This window comes from Lampetra planeri, chromosome 54 (assembly GCF_965212315.1).
Source record: "Lampetra planeri chromosome 54, kcLamPlan1.2.h2, whole genome shotgun sequence".
In the NCBI taxonomy this organism is placed as follows: domain Eukaryota; kingdom Metazoa; phylum Chordata; class Hyperoartia; order Petromyzontiformes; family Petromyzontidae; genus Lampetra; species Lampetra planeri.
The window spans coordinates 3091727-3117681 of NC_136160.1; the positions used below are offsets into that span (position 1 = coordinate 3091727).

The 25955-nt window shown below is 47.0% G+C and overlaps 1 protein-coding gene across 2 annotated transcripts; it reads right to left on the bottom strand.

The window, feature by feature from the left end:
• LOC144735262 (protein disulfide-isomerase TMX3-like) lies at nt 1–25106 on the bottom strand. 2 transcript variants are annotated; one of them, XM_078617768.1, is made up of 16 exons: nt 24989–25106; nt 24514–24565; nt 21471–21510; nt 19074–19197; nt 17080–17125; nt 15620–15700; nt 14795–14894; nt 12267–12344; nt 11002–11068; nt 9725–9823; nt 8408–8465; nt 7550–7603; nt 6181–6240; nt 4570–4699; nt 3962–4030; nt 1–1097 (listed from the first exon to the last, which is right to left on the bottom strand). In XM_078617768.1, exons 1-16 carry the CDS (start codon nt 25029–25031, stop codon nt 771–773), a joined length of 1428 nt encoding a protein of 475 aa, XP_078473894.1. In that variant the 5' UTR covers nt 25032–25106; the 3' UTR covers nt 1–770. The 2 variants fall into 2 exon arrangements, with proteins under 2 accessions (XP_078473894.1, XP_078473895.1); XM_078617769.1 differs by lacking the exon at nt 1–1097 and adding an exon at nt 3604–3762 and having other exon boundaries at nt 24989–25105.
• Between the last annotated feature and the right edge of the window lie 849 nt (nt 25107–25955).

A 25955-nucleotide genomic window follows, 5' to 3' on the forward strand; every position in this document is an offset into this window, starting at 1 on the left:
TTCCATTTAAATTACATTTTTAATGAACAAAAGTTTGGCAGGAGCCCATTTGACTAGTCCCGCTTATAGATTCTGGAAATGGTGATCCAATTTTGCATTTACTAATTGAAACCTCACCCGTTGCCAATGTGTTACAGTGTGATGAAGAATCCCCTGTTCAACTTCCAAGAAACAAAATGCAGCTCAAGAGCGCGGCTAGGTAGTCAAAAACGTTCTGAGAATGAAATATTTAAGCCACGTACACTCACAGTTATTCCCAATATAGCAACTGCTCACATTGATGCCTAACATAAGTTGGTCCAACTATTTCACTACTTTTCAAGATATCTTTTGACCACCCACTTGTAGCAACACTATCCACAGGAATTATCCAACCATCTTGACCAATGTTATCCAACACTCCCCCCCCCCACATCCTAGCACTCAAGCATGCCCTACAGAAATAAAAGTTCATATCAAAGAACACAAAACAATGCATTACAGTCCAGGCTGTTAAACGCCGGAGGAGAAACACACGTCACCCTCGTACGATGGCGTGCCCACGATGCGCAGTGGCCGTCGGTCGCTGTGTCGTCGGTAAGCTAGCGGTGTGGTTTCTCCCACGTCGGTTTACCTGAACAACACGATCATTATATATGTTAGCATGTGTTTCTATTCTTGTCCCTGCACGTTTCCCAGGCGAGGAGGGAGGGAGCGGGAGTGGGGGGGTGAAATTCATCTTAGACTGGAATTTAACATGAGCGGATGAGATTCAAAGTTTTGTGCAAACGTCAGTCGGTCTTTTTCTCGACGGCCGGCTTCTCGGGTTCGGCCTCGTCGCTCTCATCGGCGCCGGCCTTGCTCGTCGCCTCCCCCTCCTCCTCCTCCTCCTCCCGTACCCCCTCCTGCACTGCCTCCTCCCGGGGCTCATCCTCTCCGCTCTCGTCGCTCGAGTCATCGTCCGCGGCAAGCGCCCTGCGCTGGCCCCCCGCGCCTCCTGCCCCCGCCTCGTCGTAGTCGCCGTCTGCCGTCCACATCCAGTAGCACATGGTGCTGATGACCCCGAGTGGCAGGCCGAAGAGGACGCAGGCCAGCAGCGGGGACGCCCTGAACACGGACTGCGAGAGACGACGCGCCGGCACACACGGGGCGGACAGGGGGCGTGGCGTGTGTTTGGGAAGGGGATGAGAAAAGACCGGGACAAAAAAAATCTCCCCGCGCCCACCTCGCACACTGCCGCTTGCGCACCGTGGATTGGAAGGGGGCAGCTACTTTCGAATCAGAATCTTTATTGAGACTGGAAGAAGCCGATGAGCTACGAAGCCTTTTTGTTCACAAGATGTCCAGTAGAGGGGGGCGGGTCAGAAGGTTACAACATCACCAACAAACAATGCAAACACCAAATGTAATCTTGGGCAAGGCAGCAAAACGAAACAAAAACTGTTCCAGATCACACCAAGACAACACACAGCCCATAAATGAAAGTGCACATTAAGATGTAATTATTAAAATTGAACCATTACAGTTGAACAATGCCCTGAATGTGCCCAATCTTGTCATACTTCAGAAGCAGAGCAGAGCCGAGCCCGGTTAACACGTGGATGGGAAAGTGCCGTGAAATATATGCGGTGTTGTAGGTGAGGGATAGCAGGTGATGAGGAGATGGCAGGATAACAATGGATCTATCTAACAATCGATCTATCGGTCCATCTTCAATCTGTGCTTGAGTGTTAGCCCTCATGTATGCGAGTTTGCTCCCACATGCCAAATGCGAATTAATGGAATTGGACAAACATCACAATGTGGGATATTCCCCAAAATAAGTCCTAAGAATCAATGGGGCATTATTTGGTAAACAAAGATAATTATTAGTAAGTAAAATATTTCTTATTTTACCAGGTAAGGATCACTGAGCTGCATAGCTTTCTTTGAGACACGACTTGGCCACAAATGATAGCTCAACGAAGTGGCTTTTTCACGTGAAAATGTATTGCAGACAAAAACTCTAAACGTGCGTTTCTAAAAATATGGAAGGAAAAACCAGACGACCCGGAGAAACATCCAAGTGATTTAATTTAGTTATTTTCATTTATTATTATTTTATTTATTTATTTTTTACCTACGTGACTTGACCGAAAAAACCTAAGAGTATAAATATCCACGTGGCCACGGGGAGAGAGACATGCAAACTCAAAATATACAGGCATTGTCAGGTTCTGGATCGAACCCACAAATTCCTGTATACCAGGCGAGGTAGTTTAAATCTCACCACTGGCGGTGCCCTATTAAGTTTGCCATAGTGCGTGGGGGGCGGGGTGGCTGGTCTAAGTAGCACACTTGCTGTCTTTGCATACCTAGTGTTGAAGTTCCCCACCCTAAACCAGGTCCTCATTTACCGTTAAGCCAACCTAGCGGGGAGGCTCAATGTAGGCTCAGATACGACATGGCGCCGATATGTCATCTGCGACAGGGAATCAAAAAACCCAGGCGGCGATGTCTGTCGGGTATTGCACAAAACTACTGTAACAGGCTTCACAGAAGAACAGCAACCACCATTCACCGCTAAGTAGTGGTGCCATCACCACAACACACGTGCCAGGCTCGGGGAGTTTTGTGGCCGATTTGACATCTTCCCTCTCGGTCACCAACATTTGGGTGCCCACTCCAATGCCTGTCTTAGTAAACCGACCCCCAATATATACAGTAAAACCTTGGATTGCGAGTAACTTGGTCTGCGAGTGTTTTGCAAGATGAGCAAAATTTTTAAATAAATATTAATTTGATAAACGAGCGAGGTCTTGCAATACGAGTACTGTAGTACGTACGGTATACGCTTTGTCTGCCGAGCGTCACGTGATCACAACTGATATTACGAGTGCTTTGATATACGAGTGCTTTGGATTACAAACACGTTTCCGGAACGATTTATGCTCACAATCCAAGGTTTTACTGTACAAATAATCGGACACAACAATACATGTTATTGAAATGTACTGCATAACTGGATTTAAATATTAAGCATCACTTGCCAATGCTGCATCTCAAACATGATTTAAACTGGGACAAAAAACTGCTGGGACCTAGGACGGCAGTGCATTGGTATGTACGCATGTTGAACTTTTTTCGCACCGTGCGTAGCCAACCGTGCTAATCGGAGGCGAGAGAGAGGGGGGGGTAGGCGGTGTAAAATATCTGGGTTCCCTCTGGCTCTCCACAACTTTGGCTGCGCTCTCATACAAGCGAGCATCGACTCGTACAAACTGGAGATGATGAAGGGGAGCCCCCTATGATGCGCAGGCGGTTTGGGATGAGACCAAACAACGTCACTTTCAAGTCCACACACACACACACACTCACGTCGAACACAGGTGACCGCTGGAAACATGTGTAATGACATGGTGACACCTGCTGGCTGGGAAAGGCAAGCACGGGTACGGGCAAGTTTAAAGTAACATCCAATCAGAGAAGGAGGTGCATCTGGGGCAAAGGTAACAGGTGGGGGGTTAGCCGAGATGCTCTGGGAACCTGCTCGAAGGTTCCACGAGAGGGCGTGGCCGGAGGCGGATCCTAGGCACGCCTGGGGGGATATAAGGGGGAGCGGACCTGGGGCTCGGGGTTCATGTGTGGATTCTTGGGTCCTGGCTACGTCGCTGCTCACTGACATCTCTCTCCGTCGTCCGGTCACGTGGAAGATCTCCTGCGGGGTTTCCATCGTCATCATCGTCATGCCGCCAGTCAGCGGCGTGGCCGAGTGAGGGCGATGGGACCACGCCGAGTGATCGGCTGTGTGTAGCCAGGAGAGATGTTAATAGAGTGTTGTACTCAGTGTGAAGAAGAATAAGTGTTGGCCTGTGTTGTGCCCAGTGTGAGAAATAAAAGAAGTACCCTCTACACGACGTGCCGCGGAAGTCGCTCAGTACACATGTGCTGTGTGTGTGTGTGTGCGTGCGTGCGCATATGGAATGCTGCTTAATACACTCACAGTGATTGTGGCCTTCAGCTCAAACAGCATTCTCTTAATCTTCTGGCCGAGGCCATCCCCTCCATGGGCCTGGTACAAGCAGAGGTTAAATATGCATTCATGCAAAGAGAGTATAAAGACACAAAGACAAAGATCCCCCATATAGCCTTAAGAGGCTATTGGGTAAAGTGCTGTTAGTGAGTAACCTATGAAGGCTGGTACAGTACACGAGGGGGTGGGTGGCCAGCACCTCGCCCGGCCACCTTTGTCTCCCCAGTGGCGATGTTTACACACCGCACCAGGTACTCATTTGAGGCTGAGTCGACCTAGGGGAGGCCCAGGACCAGTTCAAATATTCACCACTGTTATTGGTAGTGAGCAGGGATCGAACTCGGGTTGCTGGTTTCGTAGCGCAGCGCGCTAACAATTTCGCCACCGCACACACACGTACACACAAAGCCATATCATCATTGAGATGCCATAATGCTTAATATGATTACTGAAGGCAGTTACCACGTATATTTGGTGAAAAAAAACCGACCCAAGTAGTGCCCGCGTTTACCAAACTTTACATTTTTCAGCTGCACGACACAAGGACGCGTCGCCACGCACGTGGATTTGCTACTCACGGGCACGGAGCCGTCCAGGATGTTGTTGATGAAGCTGAGCAGGTCCTGATTGGAGAGCAGCGGCTCAGTGGGCAGGTAGTACTCCTGGCTCGATGTGTTGAAAACCAGGAGGCTGGGGGCCTCAACGTCACTGCAACAGAGGTACGCAGGGAATGTCACGCTCTGCGTGGCATCACCGCTAGGAGTGGCAATAAGTATGTATGTATGTTGAACATCTTTCGCACCGTATGTAGGCAACCGTGCTAATCGGAGGAGCGGGGGGGGAGGACAACAAACGAAACACAAAACGCAGTTTTAAAGAAATGAGTTATCAATCTTGAACTAAAAAGTTCCATAGCTCCAGTGGCGGCTTCCTAATATTAGAAGGAAGAGCATTCCAGACGGCCGCAGAAGCGCATCTGAAAGCGCGCGATACTAGTATCAAAAATTATGCCAGAAAGGGTAAAGCCCATTGTTATTTTTTCATTATTTTGATACTGGGAAAAAGGCCCCATAGATAGAACTGCTCAACCCAAGCCATTCATACTTTGAAACTTGCATTGCCTTTGTACAGATAGTCCCCGAGTTACGATGGTCCGACTTACGATATTTCGATCTTACGATGGCGATAGCCAAACGACAAAATTGTAAAATATTTTAAATTTCGCGCGGCAGGCAAACGCAGCAGCGTACGAGGTACAAATCGTGGTGAGTACAGTACAATATGATACGTTACGATACGTTCAATGCATGCATGATACGTAGCTTTAGCGATTTCATTTTAGGGTTACCACGATACAATACGTTCAATGCATGTCAAAAGTTTTTTTTATAGCAGATAGGATTGTTTCCTGAAAAAACTTTCCATTAAATTGCAGTTCATATAGGTAGGCTAAGAATTTACCTTGTTTTTTTTTACTTTACATTTTACTGTGCAACACAGTATATTAATTAGTAAATACACACATTATATAGTTTATACAGTACGGTACTGTAAATTGCTCTGTTTTGCTAAATTATCACCATTCTTGAAGACTCCTGGGGTAGGCGAGGCCATCTTCGACTTACGATATTTTCGACTTACGATGGGGTCGTCGTAACGCATCTCCATCGTAAGTAGAGGAATACCTGTACTGGTCACGCCTTTTGGCGTTCTCTGGTCTAACACCGGTGAGACTAGGCCATCAAGAAAGCTGTCTCTGGTGCAGGCCAATCAGTTTTAAGGACAATGCATGCACTATGAGAGCATGTTTGTTTGCTTGTTTTAGCCACAGGTAGTGTGGTTAACGCAGACTTGATGCCAAAATAGGCTCTCTTAAGAAAGCTGTCTCTGGTGTGGACCAATCAGTTTCAAGGACAATGCATATATTATCAGTGTGTTTTTTGTTTGCATTTTGACCACAAGTATTGTGGTTAATGCACACACGATTCCTCGTAAAAAAAGGTTTCAGTTTTGTTGCCAGAAAAAAAGGGGAAAAACCCTATTATATTTTGATACTGGCAAAGGAGGTCTAATGATGTGGTGTCTATTTGTGTTTGAGCATCTCAACACCACCCCTGTTTTACTGCTAGAAAAGGGTCAAAGTAAAAAGCCTATGCCAATGCTACGGGATGCAGTTTGGGTTGGCTCACCTCATCAGAAGGTTGTTCATGTAGCCCTCTGCCCCGTCCACGTATCCAAACTGGAAATCCCTGCGGGGGGAGGGAGGAGGGAGTACCACAGCCACACACGTGAATCGTAACCTTCGCAGGTGCTTTGGCGTTTCACATCCACTTCTGTGTGTGTGTGTGCGTCTTGCAAATGACGAGACCTGTGCACGCAATTGTGGGACCGATTTAAATAGCTCAGGGCATGTGTGTATGTGTATGTAATGGGGAGCGGTAGTGTAGCAGTTAGTGCACTGCGCTACGAACCCAGCGACCCGAGTTCAATTCACTCTCACGGCCAACGCCAGTGGTGAATATTTGAACTGGTCCTGGGTCTCCCCTGGGTCAACTCAGCCTCAAATGAGTACCTGGTGCGGTTGTGTAAACATCGCCACTGGGGAGACAAAAGGCGGCCGGGCGTGGTGCTGGCCACCCACCCCCTCGTGTGCCGTGCTGGCTTTCATAGGTGCTCGCTAACAGCACTTGCCCCAACAGTCTGTTACAGGCTATACGGGGGAGCTTTGTCTTAGTTTTTTGTATGAAGTCAACCGTGATAAACTGCTCTTTGTGTTTAGTTTGTTGTCTTTCCCCCACACCTCCTATTAGCACGGTTGGCTTTGTACAGTGCGAAAGAAGGTCAACATACATGCAAACATACATATTAGGTACCCTGAGCTATTTCCTTCATTTGCACAGTCATACTCGTTTCGACATAATGACAGTCACTTTGATAAAACAGGATCCTGCCGTTGTGTATTGGCTGTCAAACTCGACAGATCAGTGATAATGCTGGTAGGAACCTCCTGGTTACACCAGCCCACAGCGGATTCTTGTGCAGGGAGGGGCTGTGTGGAGAGGGAGGGGCTGGGTGGGGAGGGGAGGGTGGGGAGGGGCTGGGTGGGGAGGGTGGGGCTGGGTGGGGAGGGGAGGGCGGGGAGGGGCTGGGTGGGGAGGGTGGGGAGGGACTAGGTGAGGAGGGTGAGGAGGTGCTGGGTGGGGTGGGTGGGGCTGGGTGGGGGGTGGGAGGGGTGGGGCTGGGTGGGGAGGGGCTGGTCACCCCGTGGTGCCCTTATAAAACTCAACGTTTAACCTACTCACGCCGGCTTGTGCCCGCCCTCACAGTCGGGCATATTTGCAGAATACACCACGCCGCCGTTGACTCTGGCCATTGGCCAAGCAACTCAACGTTCCTACCAGCTCCCTCCGCAGGAATGTGTTTAAGCCAGCTTAGACTTCGGACAGTGGCAGGTATTATTCGACTGTAGTGGTGAAGTAGTAGCGGTGATCTGGGCGGTCTCGCAGCCGTGGTACATGAATGACTGTGCTGGTGATGTGTCCATGCGTGCAATGTTACCGATGGAAATGCTCCCGGTATTCATGCGCAACATCTTCCACCAGCTTTTTGAGCCTGCAAAACAAAGACAATGATCCCCCACGAAGCTTTAACAGGCTGTTCGGGCAAGTGCTGTGAGCGAGCACATGAAAACCGGCAAGGCACACGAGGGGATGGGTGGTCAGCATGAAGCCCAGCCGCCTTTGTCTCCCTTGTGGTGATATTTACACATCACACCAGTTACTCATTTGAGGATGAGTTGACCCAGGGGAGGCCTAGGACTGCTTGAGTTATTTGTCACAGGGGTTGGCTGTGAGCGGGATCGAACTCATAACGCAGCACACGCTAGCCACCACACCACTGCTCCCCGCACACACGCGTGCACACGCCCTCGTATGTATGGAGAACTTGTTTTGCTCCGTACGTAGCCAACCGTGCTAATTGGCGGTGCAGCCACATGGCCTGACCGCCTATTGCCGATACACTACCGGCACTGCGGTTCCTTCCTCTCGTAAAATCAATCACACAACCCCCCTACTGCTCATGTTAACCACGAGGACAATTACCATCTGGATGCTTCGTCTTCCCCGTCTCATACGACACCACCATAACTTTCTTCTAACCAGGCCCAAGCACAACTTACTCAGCTAATTAAGGTCACAGCACCAGCACAACCTAAACACCACAAGCTTACAGGGAATGAGCCAAACCCATGTGCCGCACGGCACTATGCAATACAATCATTCACGTGGCATACAATAAATGCAACTGCATCCCGGGGGCGAGCCTGCAAAGGTGAACGTAAGATCTAGATTGAACGTTCTCAAAGGCCGCGTTAATGAATAGTCCGAGTGAAGTCAAAGCACAGTGGGACTTCACCTGCTGTGATTTTCTTCGGTGCTCATTGGGTCAACGATCGCCAGGACCACCAACTTGCCTGTGCAAGACAGACAGAGAGAGAGAGATGACGCGAACAGGCAAAGTGTTCATAACGGTGCTTTCGGTGGCATTAACATGCATCTAGCCTGGCACAGGTGCCGTGGTGACGTCACCGGTCACTTAGTGGCGAATGGGGGGTGTTGTCGCCCTTTAATATCCACATCTCCACAACGCAACGCATGGTTCTCCTTTGTTTGTAATCAAAGTTTATTGGTCGCATACACAGTTAAGCTGATGTTATAGCGGCACAGCTGTCTACCCATACAATTTTACCCCGTATTCTTGTACAGGGAAATTGAGCTTTCGGGTCCATACGGCGTACAGCCGTTTCAATACGGGCAACAACAAAAACATGTTTTTCTCGTATTTGTTTGCATTTCTCCCTTGTGATGGGACTTTGTAGGATGAACGTTGAGATTTATAAGGGTCACGGCGTGACCAGTAAGGTCTGAATTGGTCTCTGATAAGGTAGGCGTTGATAAGGGGTTGCTAACTGAACCCGTGCACGCTCGCACGCCTGAACAAGAATGCACACACCGACTTGCACACGTGCAGAAGCAAATGACAAGTAGTTATAAATACGATTTGATTTTCTTTTACTCGTTAAGACGCTGCACAGAATTCGCTCGCTCTCGAAGAGAGAGAGAGTGACTCGGGTACAAGAAACCACAAACAAGAGAGACAACAACCACCTTTTGCTAGCCAGCACCAAATTCCACCCCCCCCCCCTCCCAAAGCTCTGCGATCCTCTAAATATGAAGGAGTTATCGGCCAATTATTGAGCTTTTATACGAATGAGAGGAAACTGAAGCATCTGGAAAAAACCCACCCAGGTATACGTAAGTATGTATGTTGAACTTTGAGACATCTCCTTTACCAGTGGCAAAATATAGTAATAGGTTTTTACCCTTTTAACTGGTACAAAAACTGACACCTTTATACAAGGCATCATGTTTGCAATAACCACAACACAAGTAGTCAAAATGCAAACAAAAAGAAACAACTCTGATGATGATAATATCATCATTATCATCATCAGAGTTGTTTCTTTTTGCTTGCATTTTGACTACTTGTGTTATTGCAAACATGATGCCTTGTATAAAGGTGTCAGTTTTTGTACCAGTTGAAAGGGTAAAAACCTATTACTATATGTTGAACTTCTTTCGCACCATACGTAGCCAACCGTGCTAATTAGAGGAGCGTGCGGGGCGCACAGCACAGCACGCACGCGCGCGTGCGGGCAGGCCCATGCTTCACCTGTGTCGGAGATGGCGTACATGGCGTAGCCGTCGATGGCCTGGAACGTGGGGAAGCGTTCCCTCCGCACCCACGTCGCCAGGTCACCGTCGTCGGACTCTAGGCACCGGCAACGAGACGCACGACCACCAACCGACCGCTGAACCGTGCGTGCAAAGCGATGCACGCCTAAAGTTGCGCCACGCTCTCGTTCGGGCTACTCGAGATGACTAGGCCGAGCATTCACGTACGCCACAATCTCAGGGATCGTTCGGAGTTAACAGCATTTTCAAGATATTACGATAACTTAGGAGGCTTTCGTGATCAATATTATCCATAGGAGGTTTTTTGGGTTAGATCGCGTAAATACAAATGTGTAGTTAAACCCCCCACCGCCCGACACAGCCAATTAGTAAGGTTTGTTATGTAAAAAAAAACATGCCAATTCGTGACTAGTTCAGCACATCAGTGTGTTGGAGAGTGAATCCACAACATTTACAATTCGAGTACGACGTATCGCTGATAATTACAACCAACCTCATCAGGCGACAGCCAGATTTGTGAATAAAACCTCCTGTTTCGGTCTTATACATCGTAATATTACTTTTAATATTGCATCGTACCGTGAAAAACGATTTCATGGCAACATAGTATCTTCCAACATTTTTGTACATTATGCTTGTTTACCCAGGAAAGCCTCTGAGTCTCATTACTCTTTTTCAGGGTTCCAATTCAGTAATTTCTTTTAGGCAAATTCGGACAATGACACCGGCACACAACAGCCGACTCTTGTGAATGACGTCACGGCATCTTTAACGTCCACTGCCAAGCAGATGGCGTGTATTTGTTTTGTAAATACAACCCCCGGTATTAATCAGGGCGGCCGCTTGATCCGATCCGTGAACCTCCTCGGCGTCAAGCGGCAAACGCGCTGCTGCTGGGCCATTGCACCCGTCATTAGGTGTCGGCGTGTGTGTAGTGCAGCGGTTAGCACCCTGCGCTACGAACCCGGTGATCAGAGTTTGATTCCCGCCCGCGGCCAACACCGGTGACGATTATCTCAACCAGTCCTGGGCCTCCCCTAGGTCAACTCAACATCAAATGAGTCCCTTGGTGCGGTGTGTAAACATCGCCGCTAGGGAGACAAAGGCGGCCGGGCGTGGTGCTGGCCACCCACCCCCTCGTGTGCCGTGCCGGCCTTCATTAGGTGCTCACCAGTAGCACTGCCCTAACAGTCTGTTAAATAAAGTATATACGGGGGAACGTTGTCTTCGTATATCAGGGGCGTTTTTACTCACCATCATACTCGTAATACGTTGCATCCTTGAATACCAAGGCAGCAGGCGCCTCGTGAATGTGCACATTCTGCACACGCGAGAGAAACGGCGCGTCAGCGGCGTGCGCGTCAACGCCCCCGAAGCGGAATGCCATCCCGTAGGCATAAGCGCGTGCAATAAGAGCATGCATGGTACCAACTTACTTTCACGTACAGTATTTACCCGGCGAAAGTCTCACCGAGTCATCAAAAGTTAAGGAAAATGCTAGCTCGGAATAGTAAACATTATTTGGCGATGCTGCTGCTGCTGCTGCTGCTGCCGCCGCGCTGGAGTTTCCCTTCGTATACGTTGAATGCAATAGGCACACATTACCCCTGCGGACATGAGAAGAGCGACCGATCAATGTTGAACAAGACTCGATTCTTGAATTATACACGACCCTGAATCGTGACAATTCAGTGAACCATTCAACCCATAAGTTGTTTAGGCCGCGTTACAGGTACCCGTGTTGGAGTGGCAACGCAGTGGTTAGCGGGCTGCGCTGGGAACCCAGCGCCACCAATTGTATTCCCTACCACGACTCACATTGGCACGGTTGGCGACGCATGGTGTGAAAGAAGTTCAACATACATACGTAAGTCTCAAGTGATATCTGAACCGAACCGATCCTGGTCTACCCCCCCATCGCCGAAACATCAACAGGCCAATGCGCACGTCGCCTTCATAAATGGAAAATTGGAGACAAAGCCACAGTAGCGTGACTGTGGCCATGCAACCAAAATTGTGCACCATGTAGTGAAACTATAAACTAAACAATTTAGTATTTTACAAGGTAAGGCCCACTGAGATATATGGTTCTTTATTCAGAAGCGACCTGGCCACAGATGATAACTTAACAAAGTCGCTTGTCATGTGGAGATGTATAGCAGCCATATGCTCTTAAACGCATGTTTCTAAATGTGAAGTGAAAAACCGGATGGCCCGGAGAAAAATCCACGCGACCATGGGGAGAGACATGCCAACTCCAAATATACAGACATCGTCAGGGTCGGGACCGAACCCACGACCTCGTGTATACCGAGCGAGGTAGTTAACATCTCGTCACTGTGGAGGAGGAAGAGCACAACGACACGAACTCTCTCTCTCTCCTGAAGCCCTCTCTTGTGGTTGGCAGACGTCAACATTGGCATTCAGCTTCCGAACCTGTCGCCATCACTCGCAACAAGATGACGGCGTAGCCTCGGCAGCAGGATGCGGACGGGTGTGGGGGGGGGGGCGACGCTTACCGTGGGGAGCACTTCCTCCGGCGTGGAGAAGAAGTACGCATTCACAACCATCTCCAGCGCCACCTGTGTGAAGCTTTCCTGCACGCAGACAACGACACCGCACGGGGCAAATGCGCCACTCACTACGCCGCATCGGATGTGTGTGGATTACGAGTAAAAAAGAAGAAACATCGTAAACAGAAAAAGCAGTGCAGGCCCGATAAACCGCAGGTTTTAAATGAGACGGATAAATATGCGTACAAATAAGCACAGTCGTTTGTGCGCGCAAGTGCAAAAAGACCATTCGGCATATCATGAAGATGTGCATTGTGGACCTTTTGTCTCAGATCACGGTCAAAATAAATGTTCGAATATGTTACCGAATGACTGCAACAGTGATGCAGTGATGGACAACTGTGGACCAATTTTCATTCTAATTAGAACTCATCGGCACGGTATTGTGACCAACCGCTCACGGATGCAAAGTCTGCCTCTGGGAACCATACGTGAAGTTCGGTCCCCACATCCGCACCATTGGCTCTAATGCCAACAATATATAACATCTGTATGTGATGAGGAAACCCCATCATAACAGAATAATGGTGATAGCCGTAAAATAATACGTTTCATACAAGATACGATCAAATATGTAAATTTCCACTGCAGGACAAACCAGTTGAAGTGTAAACTTGAAGCACCAGAAACTCATCTCCTCCTGCCCTTTTATAATATTTTTTTTCAAGTTACAGGGAACAAAAAATGTAATAGAACGGAGAATATACATAATGCGTTTGTAAAAATACACCAGATCGAAACGTCAGAATGCCTCTTCGCAGCAATGAAGTTAAAGAAACCGGGGTCACGCACACAACGAATAGGAAACGTTTAACCCTAAGTTTACTCAGTGGTTGTAAAACATAGCCCCAGGGTAGCTCACATGGGTCTTGCAGTGACAGGTTACAAGACAGCGCTATTGTTCGTAAGAATGCAGCCTGCCAACTTACAGAGTTTGCTCGAGTGACCCGCCCGGCTCAAATAACGTTGAGTTTCCAATCTAAACGTACACGTCAAATCATGAGCACACGTTTGTGTTTGCGCTATTCTGACAGCACAAGGTTATCGTGAAGGCACCTTTTCACGCACTTCCGATTAACACGGTTGTCTACGTACGGTGAGAAATAAATTTTATATCCAGCATAAATGTACCTACTGCTCATAGACTCAACACTGCCCATAGACTCAATACTGCACCTCCGATTAGCACGGTTAGCTACGTACGGTGGCAAAGAAGTTCAACATACAGCACAAATATATATACAAGGCGCTATGTTTCACGGATGAGTATCGCACGCAGTAGCTTCACAGTAGGGGGGCGATGTTGCTATTTGTATGTATGTAGACATTCTTTGTCACTGTACGTAGCCAACGATGCTATCCATGTATGTCGAACTTCTTTTGCACAGTATCTAGCCAACCGTGCTCATCGGAGGTCCAAGAATGTGGTTATTCCCAATTAATACATTTGCGAAAATGTATCAAACTTGGCACATTTCAATCAATCTTTATTTTACGTGCCAATATCGCTCCCAATAAAGTGGGTATCAGCGCACATCAACAATGGAACCGGTACGGTACAGGGGGGCGTACAGCAACAGGAAAGGAAAAACAAAACCTGTCACGCGCCCCTCAACCGTCACGCTCTCATTTGGACCGCGACGCCGGCACACATGCCCTACAAGATCTTTAACGCCCACCAAGAAGCAGATGGCGCGAATTTGTTTATTTACCGCACCCCCGGCTATTAACCAGGGGTGGCCGTGGCGGTTAGAATCCGCTAACCTCTGCGACAAGCAGCAAATGCCCTGCCAGGTTTGGCCAAGTCCATCGCCCCGAGCTGCGACGTGCCGCGACCCAAAAAATATAATTTAAAAAAACATCACAATGAAGACCCACGTCGCATCTCTCCTGTGTGCTGGACTGCGGAAAAAGCGAGTGGGAAACATTAAAATCTCACGAAGGAATCGCGTTGTCACAGCAACGCAATCCCCGCGTGCGTCCTCTCCCTTAGCCCTGGCATGGCATTGCCAGGGTTGTCATGCAGCCGGCAAATCAGATGGGGATTTTGACGTCGCTTCAACTCTTGCCGTGGAGCTACGCTGGAGAATAAGCGGCTAGGGAACCCCCGTCGATTGCGTGGGTCTCCGACGGAGCTCATCACGGTCACCGAAGGACATCGCGCAGTACATTGCGGTACGCCACGGCAACGGCGATTCACATCCCGTAAACATCATCTGCATTTGAAGTTCAAGATCATCATACACACGTATGAATTGCTGATCTTAGTGTTACCTTCAGTGTCAGGATTGAGAGATAAATTACGAGAGAAGATCCACTGTACCGTCACACTCTATGTCTGTAGCTCCATGCAAGTGTGATGCAATTGACCCTTGAGTTTGGAGTCTTACGATTCACCTTGAGTTTGGAGTCTTACGGTTCACTTTCAGATAGGAGTCTACGATTTACCTTCAGTTAGGAGTCTTATGATTTACCTTGAGCTTGGAGTCTCCACCCACGTAGAGGAAGAAGATGTCATGCCGGCTCTGTGTGTGAGCGAAGAGCGCTGGCGTGGAGAGGTGGCGCATGGCCGGCCTACACGAACACACAGCACACGGCACACCGCAGACAGCAGTGATTCCAACCGTTATGATTGTCACGTACCGCCTCCGAGTCCTATCCCTGCCTGTGTACCCCTACCACTCCTATGCTCTGGATAAGGGACATTATACTGGTAGGAACCGCCAGGTTACACCAGCCCACAGGGGATTATTGTGTCCGTCCGTCGTGCAGGGAGGGGCTGGGTGGGGAGGGGCTGAGTGGGGAGGGGCTGGGTGGGGAGGGTGGGGCTGGGTGGGGAGGGTGGGGAGGGGCTGGGTCGGGGGTGGGGAGGGGCTGGTCACCCCGTGATGCCCTTATAAAACTCAACGTTTAACCTACTCACGCCGGCTTGTGCCCGCCCTCACAGTCGGGCATATTTGCGGAATACACCACGCCGCCGTTGACCCTGGCCATTGACCGAGCAACCCAACGTTCCTACCAGCTCCCTCCGCAGGAATGGGTTTACTGTTATCTGTAGCTTCTCCATGCATATACTGACCCAAATCACAAGAATGTGCAATTGCCACTGCACATTCAGACGTGCATCGCCTGCAAGGAGACACCGTGACTTATCGAACCCTGACTTTGGATGTAACGTTCCTGAAGAACGAATAGGAGGTCTGCATGGTTGTACGCACGTATGTATGTTGAACTTCTTTCGCACCGTGCGTAGCCAACCGTGCTAATCGGAGGTGCGGGGAAGTTGTGGTCACACTCACCCGGCCACGCGGTTGGCAAACGCGATGATCTCATCCTTGGTCCGCGGCCCCTTGTAGTTGTACGACAGGTCCCCCTTAATTCTAAACGACAGAAGTAACACCGTTATGCGTGCCAGAGGCTCATGCTAAACTGAACCCCCGATGTAAATTGAAGACAAACAATGAAAATGCTGCATTTGGCAGCAGAAAAAACAACTCGCCAGCGTGGCCCTTCAATAGTGTGTATACATGCATCGTGTGAATATATTTTAATGCAATGCACGGTTTGAACGTATTAATTGCATTGAATAAACTACTGCACAGGAAAAGCTTTCGATGCGGTTTATGTGGGTTGTGCTCACCAAGAAAATGAACATCTTGTTATCCAAAAATATGCAAATACCACTTCGTGTCCGTGCAGGCCCTGTGGCCTAAGGCATAGGTGGGGAAACCTTTTCCTTATACCGAGGGTTGAATATGACTTTTAAATAACTTTAATGAATCACACATTAACACACACACACACAGCTCAGTCACTCCTGCCACTGCAAGTTGCGTGCCCTTGCGTTGACGGAAGTGAATGACTGCGCTAAAACTGGTCGAGTTAATTGCTCTCGTGTACTCGATTAAGATGTATGTTGAACTTATTTCGCATCGTACAGCGGTACCTCCAAAGCGGTCGTATACCGAGGTATGACTGTACGTAGCCAACCATGCTAATCGGAGGTGTAGGGTAAGAATTCTTGCAGTGATTAATTAATTATTCTTTTTTACTCCTATTTCTATTTTGCTTCATTAACGTCATTTATTTGTTCTGCTTTTGTCATGTTGGTAAGCCAGGTTGCACCTGATGAGTTAAATGATGACGTCACCCTGCTGCTGCTCTATTTAAGACCGGGAGCCAGAGCAGAGCCTCACCATTCTGGCGAATTGCCCGATGATGCTGGATGCAATTACCAGCGAAACGTCGTGCTACTCAAAAATAGCTAAAGCAGTGAACTATTTGCCTTTTGTCAACGTGTCGGGTGGTGGAGGGTTACGACACATTTATAAATAACGCGATCTAACCCAAAAACGTTGATTATGAATAATATTGGTCGCGAAAGCCTACGTGTTAAACAGGTCGCTCTCTCACTCTGGCGAACGACAATTATCCTGGTCTCCCGAGTTCTCACCTTTTTACACAAAGTAAACTTACAAACTTGAAACGTTTCGAAGTCGTAAACCTCTTGTTGCCACCAGCTGTACGTATATAAGTTTGCCGAACTTCTTTCGCACCGCACGGAGCCCACCGTGCTATTCGCAGGCGAAGTCGCAATCCATAGGTTTCCCACCCCTGGTCTAAGACCACGGGAAAATTAACCTGGGGCCATCTGCGACCCAAATCCTGCCACATCGTAATGGGTTTCAATTTAATGATCCCTCGTTGAAACAGAACACTGCACAATCCACCGAAACACGACAGTGCACGACAGACTCACAGTTTTATTGTTGGGTATCCACGGACGCCGTACTCCGTAGCGATACCTACGGAATGGCAAAAATGCGCACATTTATTCACAGTTCATATTTCCACTAAATAGTTCAGTTTTAGAGGACACAAATATTAAGAGAGCATCACGAGGGAGTTCATTTTTTTCTTAGATGACACTGCGCTGCATAAACAGGCAAACATGTGCATGTTTAAGTCGCATTGCGTAAGTCACGGGCGAAAATTATCATCACTGTTCCAAGTAATTTGATGAGCCAATGATTGGACCCTTAGTTGTACATATGCATGTTGAACTTCTTTGCACCGTACGTAGCCAACCGTGCTAATCGGAGGTGAGAACAAGAGCAAACAGGACAAATCTGGCGATAAAAGAAAATATTTTGATTGAAAGCTTTCGTGAATGCAAGGATTCATATTCTTGGTTCTTTCGGTAAAGTCATGTAGAAGGGAAATAATAAAATAATACCAATATAAAACAATAAAAATGATCACGACGTTTCCGACTGCAACACAAGCAATCATCATGAGGTGTGATGATGATTTCACCTGATGATGATTGCTTGTGTTGCAGTCGAAACGTCGTGAGAATTTTTATTGTTTTATATTTGTTGCAGTCGAAACGTCGTGAGAATTTGTATTGTTTAATATTTGTATTATTTTATTATTTCCCTTCTACGTGACTTTACCGAAAGAACCAAGAAAAGAAAATATGCATGCTTTCTGATGACACCGACCTTATAACATAACATACCGCATTTAGACTCTACCTCCAATTAACATGGTTGGCTACGTACGGTGCGAAAGAAGTTCAACATACCTACTATATCGATTTAAACCTTTCGTGACTGCAGGGATTCATATTCTTGGTTCTTTGTTATTTCCCTTCTACGCGACTTTACCGAAAGAACCAAGAATATGAATACCTACTATTGTCTCATATATGAATATAGCAAGCCAAGTAACATTTTATTTTAGCTCAAACAAGCACTAGCCCCCATGGCCCAGAGCCAGTGGAGAAAATTCCACGTACTTACGATTGAGGCCGGTCTCTCCATGCAACAACGATGGGCGACTTCCTAAAAAGTGGGAGTACCCACACTTTATACCACCACGCTCGGCCTACCGATCAACCATTTATACTGCTGCGTGGAGAGAAGTGGGCAGAGGGGGGGGGGTCTAATAAACTTGCACATTGTCTCCAATTCTGTGCATGGGTATTGAACTGGCGACCTTTGGATTGGAAGTCCAGTTTACCAACCATTACACCGCGGCAGCAACTGCTCATGAGAAATGAGCGTTGCCTCCCAAGACACAAAAAATATGAACTGGACATCTTTCTCTCTGTGTTGCATTACATCACATTTCGATATTTTGCGAGGTTATTTAATTTTAGTGTGCCTTTCTCCTAATTTTCAAGCTTGTGTGCCGTGCCACGTCGTCATCTTACTTGCGCAGCAGCAACACGTTGCCGTCCACTCATTGATATGCTAATTTTCTCTGCCCCCTCCCTCTCTCCGTCCCCGCCCCCCCCTCTCTATATTTAAGGGACCGTCACAGAAACGACCCCTCTCTCTGTGCCGATATGCGTCCTCTCTCTGTGTGTCCTTGTGATGTCTGTCTGCTTGTATGTCTGTCTATAGTTTTCTAGTTAGATTTTTATTGCTATTTCTTTTATGCCTGATGATGATTGCATGTGTTGCAATCGAAACGTCGCTATTATTTTAATTTATTATTTTATTTTTAGACGTGACTTAACCGAAAGAACCAAAGAATAATTCCTGCAGTCACGAAAGCTCCAAAATTAAGATTGAACTGGACATCTGTGAAAAGTACTGGACATGCGTGAAAAAAGAGCTTCACGGCTCGTCAGATTCCTCCAGGATAAATAGATATTCTGGATAAATAAAGATTCCGATGATGATTCTGTCTTATTTTCCACGTCAAACGTTTCACACAGCAGCAGGTCTGGACGCGCAGGAATACCAGAATGTGCAGTGGCATCCAGTTTTCCAACGCGGACGGGAGAGCCCGATGCCTTCATCTCTTGGGCCACCTCGTTCCAGACCGGCTCCAGCTTCTTGCAGTGGCCGCACCACGGTGCATAGAACTATCATCACACGACGCCAAAAACAGAAATATTTACGGTCACACACACACAAAAAACAAAGAGCCCTATTTAGCCTTATTGAATATTCGGGGCAAGTGTTGTTTTAGCTAGCACCTGCTAAGGCTGGAATGGCACACAAGTAAAATTTCGATTTAAAGCTTTCGTGACTGCAGGGATTCATCTTCTTGGTTCTTTCGGTAAAGTCACGTAGAAGGAAAATAATAAAATAATAAAAATAAAACAATAAAATAATTCTCACGACGTTTCGGCCACAACGCAAGCAGCCGTCTTCAGGTGCCTTCTCGACAGACCTGTTCTCCACCTGAAGACGGCTGCTTGCGTTGTGGCCGAAACGTCGTGAGAATAATTTTTTTATTTTTATTTTTTATTTTCCTTCTACGTGACTTTACCGAAAGAACCAAGAAGGAGGCACACAAGTTGTGGTGTGGACAGGACCCTGTCTAGATGCCTGTCTGCCTTCTTATGATGCTTACATACCACACCAAATACTTAGTTAAGACCAAGTAAACCTAGGGGAGGCCCATGGCAGGTCCAGATACCATGTACCACTTAGAATATCCATTGTATAAAAATTAACCTCGTTTCTTGAGATCATAATGAAGTGATTGGAACGATAACCAACCGCTTCCCATATTTATAAACAGCTGACCAATGTGTCAATGCCTTGCCAAGACAATAGCTTGTTTAAAAAAGAAATTGTCTAAACTTTACTCGATAAAATATACGACAGAGATTCCAAAGATTTTATTAACCCTCGCATAGGTGTGCCACTGTATTTATATATACCCAAAAAGTTATGGAAAATTAGCTACATGGATTACATTATCCAGCCATGGCTTAATCCCTTACAGTGCAAGCTATGCACCAATGGGAATTAATTAAGCAGCATCTGGTACAACAATCCACAGTGCTCATCATCCAATCCCCCAAAGCTCATCCTTCTGAGTCCTGTCCTATCTTATGAATCTCATCTTATGTTCCATTAAGGAACGATTAATATATATTCAGCTTCTTATGCACCGCACGTAGCCAACCATGATAATCGTAGGTGTGGGGAAGGACAACAAACTAAACACAAAAAGCAGATCTTATGAAATGAGTTTTAAAACCCAACACATAACTGGTTGCTGTTTTCTTTATTTTAGCAAAGTGTTCTCCGGTTTCCAGGTGCACACTACTCCACATACACCTATAGTAGTAATAATAACACTTTGTACTTTCACGTATGGTATGCTGTCCTGGTGCAATTGTTAGCACACTTGACATGCAATCAAGAGGTCGTAGGTTCGATCTCCTGGCGTGGCAGTTGAACCAAAGGGCAAGTTCCTTAAATCTTCTCCTCACCTCTGTCCATCCAGTGGCAGAGGTAGAAAAAGGTTAAACCTCAGGTAGTGCCACCAGCAGGTTGCGTGCGGTGGAGGTAAAGTGTAGTTATTCCTACCTCCTCAAAGATATCTGCCTGGCATGGAAGCGTAGGCCAAATACCATCCAGAGAGGCTCTCTAAACTTCTGTGTATTGGAGGCCCTTCTCCCAGCAGTCAGGTGGAGCTGCTATTGCACGGTTGCTCCTTTTCCCTTTATCAAAACAATGTCGATGGCAGTTGACATCGGCTGCTGTGCACTTTTAAGTCATCCAGATTGAAAACTAATTTATTTAGAACATGTTTTGTGTGTATAGTTATACGGTCCTCCCCTCCCCCCCACACATCTCTGATTAGCATGGTTGGTTACATACGGTGCGAAAGAAGTTCAACATACGTACGTACGTACATACAAAAAAAGAAACCTGTGTCAAGTCACACATTAGAATAAGCACTTCACACCAGGAAACACTAAACCCCCACCTCCAGCCCTTAATGTAATGGACTGGAGTGAGTGTTATTAGCACCTCCTGTGGACTGAATATGGTGGAAGGGGTCCAATGCCCAGGTGACATTGCCGAAGCACGTACAATAACACCTTGGGTTATTCGATTTTAATAAGTGGTACGTAATACACACTGTGCCTGTGATGCAGTGCGGAAGTCCATGGAAGCATCGAAGCACAACAATAGTCAATGCTACATTTCATACAATTATTTCAGAACGAGATTCTCAAAACAATTTAAAACAATGCAGATATGAACGCTGTGCTTTGTCAAGACATGAACGTGGACGCATGTCTCACTGGTATTGATTGTGCTCTCTAATGTGTCCTGGAACATCAAGAGGACTTTGAAATGACAGCGTGTGTGTAAATGAGATGATACTTACGTCAACCAACCACACGCCGTCATTTTTGTGCTCCGCAAATCTGGAGAGAATAAAATAAATACAAATTACAATTACTTAACCTTGAATTCAGAAATCATTTTCTGATATATTTTCCCTTTCTCAAGACTAAAAAGCATGTTCTCAAGCTGAACAATTTACATCACGAAGATGTTTCAAGGCAGGACGCGGGTATTTTCAATGACATCAAGTGCAATAAAAACCCCAGCTATTGGTGATCACTGTTGAGGATTGCTTCTTGCAGGTATGTCAACTGGCATCTTGGAGGAGTTCCCCTCAGACTGACAATTTCCATCTTGTGCTAACAATGTATGTAGGATTTCGATTTAAAGCTTTCGTGACTGCAGGGATTCATCTTCTTGGTTCTTTCGGTAAAGTCACGTAGAATGGAAATAATAAAATAATAAAAATAAAACATGACAAAATAATTCTCACGACGTTTCGGCCACAACGCAAGCAGCCGTCCTCAGGAGAAGAACAGGTCTGTCGGGATTCAGACTGTCTTCTTGACAGACTTTACCGAAAGAACCAAGAAAATGTATGTACGTTGAACTTATTTCGCACCGCATGTAGCCAACCGTGCTAATCGGAGGTGCGGGAAAATCTGTGCAGTCAGTTCCAAATCAATGTTTTTACCATGATATGATGCATTGCTGGGGCAATTGTAGGAATGCCATATTTCTTCATGAGAAAATCTCACTTGACTATTCACTATGTTATGCACCTAGCATCAACTAAATTAGGCCAGCAAGCTTAGCCAGCAAGTGGTAGTAACACATTGTACATCGATGCTAAAAAGAAGACGAATTGTACTCTCCTGTGATCAGAGCCAGTGGTTCTCAATCGTCCATGCTGAATTCTAAGGATCCTAAAATTTACACCATTGGAACCTCATTTGCCAGTAAAAATATGATAATTGGTTTTTTACCCTTCTATCTGGCAACAAAACTGACACCTATTATCATATTTTTACTGGCAAATGAGGTTCCAATGGTGTAAATGCTTACACCGAGCTCTCATACTCTGATGGTGCATTGTCTTTGAGTTGTGCGCCTTTTGGCGTCATCTGGTCCAACCCATGTGAGACTAGGCTCTAAGGAAAGCTGTCTCGGGTGTGGACCAATCAACTTCAAGGACAGTGCACATTATCAGAGTTGTGTTTTTGTTTGCATTATGACTGCAGGTATTGTGGTCTATGCAAACATGACTCCTTGTAAAAGGTGTCAGTTTTGTTGCCAGATAGAAGGGTAAAAAACCAATTATCGATCCTAAAATTGCTTGAGTTTGGCTTTCTACCTCAATCATACCCAAGTGGCCTCAATCAACCATCCACCCATGGCAACCCCAACCATTCGCTCCAGAGGTTTAAGGAAAACATTCGGTTAACTAATTTTTTTTATAATAAAGAAATCATAATGGACACTGTCGTTGATGCCTATACCATGCCTCCTTGTTTTTACTTCCTTATTCTTCCAGATCCTGAAACTGTTGTGCAACTGTAATCTGACGTCCAGTTATTGCATCTGTATACCACCTCTCCCGGTGTAGGTCCTCTTTCTTTCCGAGTGTTGGAAGCCACTGCTAGTGGCGATAACTTGACCTCATATATCCTGCACAACATGCCCCACAACATCGCAATTCCTCTTCTGGACTATGCATACAATGCCCTCATGCAATGTTCTATTCCTAACTTCCAAATTACTTATCCTATCCCCTGCTTACAGTATAGCTGTTCTTTCATACTGTATATAAAAAGGTATATTGTATGCAAGTAATTTAAGCAACGCCGGGTACTTCCCGCTAGTTTAATATATAGCTCAACCCTAAGAACTATAACAGTACTTTGTATAATAACCCCTTTAAGGGGCATTTAATATTAATGTGTACAAATATACACTATCCAGTAACGTTATGGGCAGCGGAGTAAAATCCTCTGTAGTATCATACTTATGTTCCCACAAACTTTGCCTTCACTAAGCCGTATTGACAAAGGGCTGTTCGTGTACATAATATAGAGCTCTGCGCTTATGACACACAACTGTTAATACAGAAATTCCTTTACAGAGCAATACTGTCACTAAAGGCAGACTGCATGCTGTACAAATGGAAATACGGCCATGCAATGCACACACCCCAAGCGTATTTTAACACGGCGGCACAGTATTTCTGCCGCACTTTATGTCAGGCAAAGTGCTTTGTGTTAGGGACGGCGCTCACACAGCTCGTACCTTTGCGAGGTCCACCTCTACATGCGCAACGACCACTCGCCAATAAAACCACTGCCCATGCCCGAGATGAGAAGTGACCCGGAATTTCGTGCGTGTGCGCTCATCATCCCAGCTTGCGTACGCTGCGAGTGCAATACAACGTCGCTCGACGGACGTGTTCCGACGGGCCCAATTGTACGAGACCACTGAGAGAAAATGGCCAAGGAGAACGGTCAATAGAGGTCACCAACCCCGGCGTCGCCGCCTGCACATCTTGCGGAGACGGGAGGAAGGATGGGGAAGAAGAGTTCCATTTGCCGAGGGCGTGGGAGAGATTCGATCATCCAGCGGTGGGCAGGCAATGGGTGCTGATGAAGCATGCCAATGCTACGAACGTGAAGCTTTACTTCAAAGGGCTACCCAGTGTCCTTCTCACGAACAAATCTTGCGAATTCGCAGAGGCCAGGCAGCTAGTCAGAGCGGTCTATGCGAGTGGTCTGTCCCCTTGTTGCGGTGAGCGAGTTTCCCTACGAACACGGCGATCCCCAGTTCGATTCCCGCTCACGGCCACCAACACCATCAGTGGCGATTATCCGAACAGATCCGTGGGCCTCCCCTAGGTCGACTCGGCCTCAAACGAGTAGCCGGTTTGCGGTGTGCAGTAAACATCGCCCGCTCGGGGATGTTTAACACAACCGCCCCTTCATATGTGCTGGTCGCAAACAGCACTTGGACCCAACATTCTGTCCCAGGCCATGTCGTTCTGGCTTGCTACTACAGCGTTGCTGTGTGTGTGTGGTGTTGGGTGCACGACTCACGATTCTCCAAGCTCGAGGGCAAAGGCCGCGGACTCCGTCACGAACGCCAACACTGCCGTATGGGGGAGGGCAGATACACAAAACAAATCATGAGAAATAATAAAGGACACATTTGAATAAGGATACGAGGAATTGCTTTTCTTTCACCACGTGGAAGGTGTGTTTAGGGGGGGGGGAGGCGTTACAACATTATAATCAGTCCGCAAACCTCTACGCCTTCCCAAAATAACGTGGTGGGGGGCAGCAGTGAAGCCAGGCCAAGTTTCGCCTTCTCTAAGTCTCATCAGCAGCGTTGTGGCCCCGTTAAACAAACCACAATGGGTGCGTTTCCTCCACCCACCCCCACCTCTCTCTTTCTTACAAATAACACCACCACCACCTCCTCGTCGGCGAAACGCACTGTAAGCAAAGTTAAAAACAAACCCCCACAAATGCGGTGGTATATATCGATAAGGCGTTGCGAATGAATGATTACCGATAGACGCACTGCACCAGTAGGCCAACACGCGTGATGCCATCTCGGCCCTGTCACCGCGGGGACCGGGTGGGACGGGGGGCGGGGCGAAGAGGGCCTTTAACCCTTGACCCGCCGCGAGAGCCAATCGCGACGCGCGCCTGCCTCCTCGTCACGACCGTTGTTCCCGCCGCAAAGAAAAAGCTCGCCCGTATAGGCTGCGGCGGGCTGCGGTGGCAAGTGCTTCTAGATTTGAAGCTTTCGTGACTGCAAGGATTCATATTCTTAGGTTGTTTCGGTAAAGTCACGTAAGTAAAAAATTTAAATTTATAAAAGTTGAATAAAAATTAAATAAAAAATAAAAATCACGACGTTTCGGAGGCAACACAAGCTTCCGTCTTCAGGTGTAACAGTCACAGCACGATAGCTGTATCAAGTGAGAGGATTTTTATTTTATTTTTATTTTACTTTTATTAATTTAAAATTTTTACCTATGGGGCAAGTGCTGTTTGGCGAGCGTCTATGGGGGCCGTCCGTAAATGACGTCACGCGATTTTGGACGGTTTTTGACCCCGCCCCCCCTTCGTCACACGGCGTCACAAAAAGTCAGAGCCCTACCTCAAATATGACGTCACAATGCTCTGCCCCCCCTAAAAAAATAAAACATGCTTCAAATCGCTTTAAACTATTGTCATTGTAGTGCGTATTTAATGTAGCGCTGCACTCTGATGTTGTAGGAGAATTTTTTTAATCAAAAAGTCTATTTAATTAAGTAGAACGTGTTGTCTATGTTTATTTAAAGTTGCGCATTTTGATGTCGACGTCACATTTCTCAAACCCCCCCCTCGTCACACATCGTCACAAATGTCTGACTCCCCCCCCCCCAGGTGCGTGACGTCATGTTTTATTTTGGGAGGGAGGGGCAGAGATTTGTGACGTCATATTTGAGAGGGGGGTCTGACTTTTTGTGACGCCATGTGACTAAGGG

Excerpts from the sequence above, each read along its gene's own strand:
- LOC144735262 (XM_078617768.1), bottom strand. The coding sequence starts at position 25,031 with ATGGCATCACGCGTGTTGGCCTACTGGTGCAGTGCGTCTATCG. Across the intron at positions 24,566-24,988 it reads CTGGTGCAGTGCGTCTATCG|TGTTGGCGTTCGTGACGGAG; the intron begins GTAATCATTCAT and ends CCCATACGGCAG. Across the intron at positions 7,604-8,407 it reads ACCGAAGAAAATCACAGCAG|GCTCAAAAAGCTGGTGGAAG; the intron begins GTGAAGTCCCAC and ends TTTGTTTTGCAG.